Source organism: Oncorhynchus tshawytscha, linkage group LG24 (genome assembly GCF_018296145.1).
Source record: "Oncorhynchus tshawytscha isolate Ot180627B linkage group LG24, Otsh_v2.0, whole genome shotgun sequence".
NCBI classification, from domain to species: domain Eukaryota; kingdom Metazoa; phylum Chordata; class Actinopteri; order Salmoniformes; family Salmonidae; genus Oncorhynchus; species Oncorhynchus tshawytscha.
The window spans coordinates 4123992-4130725 of record NC_056452.1 but is presented as its reverse complement, the minus strand read 5'-3'; the positions used below and the strand labels follow the sequence as shown (position 1 = coordinate 4130725).

General features: G+C 42.1%; 1 protein-coding gene across 1 annotated transcript; it reads left to right on the top strand.

Annotated features, from left to right (window-relative positions):
• The first annotated feature begins 950 nt into the window (after window positions 1–950).
• On the top strand, window positions 951–6227 carry LOC112223320. Its single transcript, XM_042305199.1, has 4 exons — window positions 951–1096; window positions 1238–1703; window positions 1807–1911; window positions 2031–6227. Exon 4 carries the CDS (start codon window positions 3548–3550, stop codon window positions 4922–4924), a length of 1377 nt encoding a protein of 458 aa, XP_042161133.1. The 5' UTR covers window positions 951–1096; window positions 1238–1703; window positions 1807–1911; window positions 2031–3547; the 3' UTR covers window positions 4925–6227.
• Window positions 6228–6734: the final 507 nt, after the last annotated feature.

Here is a 6734-nt window from a genome sequence, read left to right as displayed (position 1 = left end):
TTATCGTTGAGACATACCCAGGGCCCACAAGGCCGAAGGAGGATCTTTCCCTGGAGTGAAAACGTCCGGAGCTTCGATGGCGCGGGCAAGCGACTTTGCGATGGTGAATTGGAAACGGATAATGGTCAGGGCTAACCGGGAGCCTTTATCTGTAAAAAATAGTAAAAAATGTTGAATTATAACGTGTGTTAAAATGTATGTACTAAATATTCTGAATTAAATCATTGGTTTTGAAAATGTATCTCACCATTTAACGAAAGGGGAAGCGGTCTTTTCTCTCACGCCAGGGTTTGTCGCAGAGAAATGTAATGTAATTATAGTCTTTCCTACAATGGTATGTTATAAACATTACTGGTTATTAAAGTTTGTAATAATGTACAACTGCAGGCCTCCAAGGTTTTTACATGAAACACTCATGATGCATGTTTAAATATTAGTCAAATTTGTTAATTAATTCTAACATGTCTTAAAGGTTGTACGAAATATTTTGGAATTCAATAAAAGGAATTTAAAAACTGTATCTCACCCCTTAACTATGGGAAAATGTATTTCACATCATCACCCAGCTCTGTCGCGAAGGAAAAAAGACACGGAAAATCAGGGGGCATGCGTGAGTGTGCGTGTGACGGAGCAGCAGAAGTGTGTGTGCGTTTCAGAAACAAAAAGGGTGTGTGTGTGTTCAACAGGGGACCCAAGCATTCTATCTGTAGAGAATCGTTTGAAACCAATGTTTGCACTATCATGCATACGGAATGTCCAGATATCTGCCGACCGCTCAGGGTTAAACATTGATATCTAATCAGCGCCCGGTGCCCCCACCCCGGTTGTAGACAGAATGTCTCTTTGAATTCACCGCCTTTGTTCTCTAAACCAAATATACAGGGGGGTTGCATACAGGATATCTCCCGAAAAATACCACACCTCCCTTTAAATTCATTCCGTACTTTCGCAAGTTAGGGACAGAACGTGGAGCATATATTTTAACACTGTTAGCACAGCTTTAGCGCAAACCCACAAGCCCGAATATTTAGCTGCCAGGACAGATTAAAAAATATATTCTGAATAAGTGAATCTCTCCTAATGGATATTTCTGGAGGTGAGTAAGTGAAAGATATATTTTAAGTTTTGTTTGAATATTATCGGGATATTATTGTAATATTAAACCCGAGTTATTTGTGTATTTCAGGCCAAATGCCAATATAAGTTAAAAGTGTTAATATTATCTAACGTTTGTTAGGATCCTCAACATTTACGCAGCTTTTACGAGGTTTAACGGATCTGGAACACCATGAGGGGGATTCTCAGTCTCAAAACCCCGGCAGCCAATCGCCATCATCATATTTTCGCGTTAAGTCCTTATAATTAATCACATACCCAAGAATATTTATATATAAAAAAATAGTGTGTACTATTTTAAAAGCTATTTTTTGTATTTACAGCCGACATACAGCCAAGAATGATAAAGGATTCGTTATGGACAACTGACACATCGGGTGACTTGGATGCAATTCTCCCGTTCTGTACGAAAAAAAATTCAAACACACCGCGAATCCCAGGAACCTCCACCCCCTCACGACATATTCCAGACCCCAACAAGCAACGCAAAACTGTGGCCCTAGTGCATTATTCAGAATCCACCCCTCCAGAAAAGTACTACTGGGCAGGGAACTTGCGGCTTCACGAGCCAGCGCTCCATGGACACGGTATGAGACCTTTATACATTTTGTTATTAGTTATATGTCTTTTTATTAGTTATACCTCTTTTGATAGAATATGTTAAAACAAGGACAAATAATGTTTTTTCAGACTGCCAGGAGACCGGCCCTGCAGAATCGGGAACACGAGATGAAAAAAGTCACACCCCCCCGTTTCTGCGATTCGTCAGAACAGCCAGCGCCAAAAAAAGCTGAGGTATTTTAACTATGTATTGTTAATATATAGAATTATACCTGAAATGTATTTGACATTTTATGTATCTAACATATTTTTATATTTTAATAACCTATTTTGTATGTATTATTTTCTATCAGACTCCTCCCCGGCGAAAAACGGCACAGAAGGACACATACATCTAGAGCTGGGGGATTCCGGCGCACCGAACATTCCTAATGTGACAACCAAAGCGGCGGATAGCCCGGTTTTTAATGACATTTCAGATGTTGACGACCAGTTATTCTGTGATGCGGCCAACCTTCTTGACCCCGTCAATTCTATGGCATCAGGATCTGCAATAGAACAAGCAAGGTTTTTCACATTATTTTCCAGGGCTTTGAAATCGAGGAACGTTTTGCTATACAAACGACTGGGGGTTTTAATTGAGAGACAGTACTGAGACAATATGTTATTCTGGCATAGAACAATTCCACGCATGTTAAACAGCAAACCGTAAAAAAAAAACGCAAATACAGGCGCTAAAATCATATATGTAACACGTATCATTCCAGAAATACCGCAAAACGCACATCCTTAATTATCCAAATGGCAGAACCACAGGAACAAGTTGAGACAGTTGAAAGCCTCTTAGCACAGATACCGCCAGAACTCCTAGAAATTATTAAACGTATGAACGAGTCAGGGACGCCCGATGAAAGCATATTATCCCAGATTCCAGCCGAAGCCTTCATAACCTTAATTAATCGGATGAACGAGAGTCAGACATTTTCGGCCCCCGCCACCCCAACAGCGATAGCCCAACCATTAACGCCCATGTCCGTAGAGTCTGAAACACCACATGATGTTTTTGGGGAATTGGAAAATTGTCTAATAAATCTGGAGGGAGATGGTATTGATAGATGGTCTGGGTTGTGTACCGGAATAAATTCAACAATACAGAGATTCGACAGTTTTTCAATTTCCTATGGGTGAATCAGAATCTTGACCATGCTGTGTTTTACGTAATGATAATTGACACTCTGAACGATCTGTTAGACACGGCAAGAGATTATGGCGAACCACGTGATATCTTACAGTTGGAGATTTGTGGAGATGCATAACACAGTATCTCTTATTTTACCCAATGGCGAAGCAGATCTTGAACAATTTATTGCGCTGCTAGAACGCCTTGTTCAGTCAAATTTAGCCGTCATAGCAGATCAGACCCTCGAGCTTGTAGTGCAAATAATACGTCAACCCCAGGGTGGTGGTGGGCAGAGAAGGAAGTTTGAGAGCCTAATGCAGTCAGAAATCATAAGAAATAAAAGGGCCTACCTCATAAACGTTCACAATCCAGGTAATAAGCTATGTTTTGCAATAGGCCTAGCGCATTTACTTAACCCTGGATGTACTGATCTGACGGCATTGCAAAAGGCTAGAGAGCTCCAAACGGCCGTGGGTCTCGGTATACAGGATGCTGTGGCTTTCTCTGACATAGTCAAATTTGAAAACTTTCTGAATATCAAGATTGTGGTTTTGTACCACAGTAGAGCTAATGCAGCTCTCTTGAAGGTCCAAAACAACCCCCAACCGCATCCTCAGATTCTGTACTTTTATGTGCAAAACGAACATTACTACGCCGTTACCAACATCACTGCTTTTTTAGACGCCCCATATGTGTCCATCATGCCATACCGGCTACACCCGAAAGGGGGGGCACTGGTGCCATTATAACTGTTCTGTATGTCAGGATGCAGAGTGCCCAATGCAACCCTTAAATTTGACACCCTGTGAGGATTGCCACCGCACATGTCGTTCGACCTACTGTTACAAAAAACACAAAATTGAAACATGGCACCCCAAGGCATGTAAATCTGTAAGCATTTGTGACATTAACAAGGAATGCCCAAAATGGCTTTGCAATTACAACCTTAAAATAGATAGCCCTAAACCGCATGTGTGTGGAATCATACATTGTCCAATCTGTAAAGGGCCTTTGAAAAGCAGAGACGCTGAAGTGGTTCAAGAAGTGCCACACGAGTGTTATATTCAGCCCTTGGCTGAAGATGAACATTCAGAGAAATATGTGTTCCATGATTTTGAGACAAATCAGCAATCGGAGGATCATTTGCCTATTTTTGTATCTACCATGACATTCAAGGGGGAAACGTGGTCTGCAGAAGGATCCAATTGTGCACTACTCTTTCTAAAACATTTTAGAAAGCCACAGTACAGACACTTCACGTTTATAGCCCACAATGCTAGAGCCCACGACTCTTACCTTCTTCTGAACCCCTTGATACAGCAAGGCGTGGCACCCAGTGTCATAGCTCAAGGTAGTAAAATCTTGTGTTTTGTAGACCCAGCCTTCAACCAGAGATACATTGACAGTTTAAGCTTCTTACCCATGAGATTGGCTCAAATGCCAGAGGCCTTGGGTTTTGAAAACTCTGTGAAAGGCTGGTTCCCCCACTTCTTCACATCTGAGGAGAATCTACATTATGTCGGATCATATCCCAGCCCAGAAATGTACGGGTGTGATCAAATGTCTCCCAAAGAGCATGAGAGATTCATGACGTGGTACGAGACAGTAAGACATGGCACCTTTGATTTCCATAAAGAGATGGAATCATACTGTGACAATGATGTGGTTATACATCGTGAAGGATGCCTCAGATTCAGAGAAGAGGTAATCAAAGATGCAGGCATTGACCCCTGGAGTTGTACAACTATTGCATCGGCATGCATGAAAACCTATCGTACACACTATCTGCCTACATCCTCTATAGCTATCCCCTCGCCTGAGTATATGGCCCAGGATAAAGCCATTTTTATTCAACATGCTTTGAATCGGGGGGAGAAGGCGTTTGGCTCTTACCATGTAGATGGCTACACCCAGATTGACAGGGTTGAGACCGTGTATGAGTACAACGGTTGTTTCTTCCATGGTTGTAAATCTTGCTTTGTGTCCCAGGCCATGTGTGTCCTAACCCAAAAGGGGTCAGGGGCCCTCAAGGAAAACTTTTTTTCCCCTTTGTCGCACCTGCAGTGAAAACAAACAACAAACCCCATGTGATCACTCAGATCAAGAAAGAGCCCTGACAGGGGTGTGGGTCACAGTTGAATTCTCTAAGGCTTTAGAGATGGGATATCGTGTGGCCAAAATCTTTGAAGTGTGGAACCTTTCCAAGAAATCAGACACTATTTTTAAAGAGTACATCAAGACCTTCTTGAGATGCAAGCAAATGGTTTCAGGCTATCCTGCATCGGTCACAGATCAAAAGAGCAAAGACAGGTACATTCAAGACTATCACGACAGAGAAGGCATACTTCTTGACCCTGACAGAAGAGAGGTCAACAAAACCAAACGAAATGTGTCGAAATTGTACTTAAATTCGCTTTGGGGCAAATTATCGCAGAGATGTAATATGCTAACAACGTCGATTATTAAAGACCCCGAAGAATTTTTGGAATTTGTTTTTTCGGACCAATACGAAATTTCACATTTTTCATTCTTGAGTCAAGAAATTGCCCTGGTGCAATGGCGACGTAACAAGAAGTGGGTTCTACCCCCGGGTAATGTAAATGTGTTTCCTGCAGCATTTACCACGGCCTATGGCCGACTTGAACTGTACACGCTCATGGAGCAGCTTCAGAGGCGGGTTCTTTACCACGACACAGACTCTGTGGTCTATGTAAGCAAACCGGGGGATTGGAGCCCCCCACTCAGCAACTATCTGGGTGGCTTAACGAGTGAACTCGAAGAGGGTGACCATATCACAGAATGGTCCTCCTGTGGTCCCAAAAGCTCTGCTTTTAGGACTAAAAAGAATCACGTGGTGTTGAAAGCCAAAGGCGTGACTCAAAACTATGAAAATGCCCCGCGTGTAAAACCTGGAATCAATCACACGCTTGGTCGAGGGGTTCCTAAATGACAGGAATAGTGACTTGGAGATTTTGAGCTCCTACAAAAAGATTGTTAGGGATAAAAAGGGCTTCCATCTGAGGAAGGCCCCACTTACTAAAAGATTCAGGGTAGTCTATGACAAGAGACTGCTTTTGCCTGATGGGACCACATTGCCCTTTGGCTACTGACTTATGCTACAAGCCGCAGTGTGTCATTAAAGCTTAAGATATAATGACTGCTGTAGAAGGTTTTGACACCCGGTTGCAACTACCATTTTCGGCCTTAATCGCAGGGCCGTCTAATAGTGGTAAAACTTGTTTTGTAAAAAGTATTTTAGAGGATTCTGAACATGTGTTATCTCAAAAGCCTGATAATGTTGTGTGGTGTTATTCTTGTTATCAACCTCTGTATGATGAATTGTTGAAGACAATAAAAATCAAGTTTGTTGAAGGAATCCCTGTCTGATGATGAACTTTTACCTCCTCATAAAAACAATCTGCTGGTTTTGGACGATATGCTATTTGCAGGTAGCGAACATCCCGAAATTGCCCAAGCGTTTACCCAATATACTCATCATAGAAACCTGTCCGTGCTTTACTTGGTGCAGAATGTGTTTCACCAAGGTAAAAATAGCTGCACCATCAGTTTGAATGCCAATTACATGGTTTTGTTCAAAAATCCTAGAGACAAACTACAAATTAATACTCTAGCTCAGCAGATGTACCCGGGAAGGAAATCCTACTTTATGGAAAGCTATGAGGACGCTACCAAAGCGCCATTTTCTTATTTAATCGTAGATTTAAAAGCAAATACTCCAGAACACCTGAGGCTACGAACAGGTCTGTTCCCGTGGGAGTCGCCGGCTGCGTACATTCTTAAAAAGTAACCGCTATGTCTCTGCGTTTAAAAAGAAACCTGCCCCTCTTGAGAAGCCTAGTTGTGGCTACATCTAATG

Excerpts from the sequence above, each read along its gene's own strand:
- LOC112223320 (XM_042305199.1), top strand. The coding sequence starts at position 3,548 with ATGTGTCCATCATGCCATACCGGCTACACCCGAAAGGGGGGGCACTGG.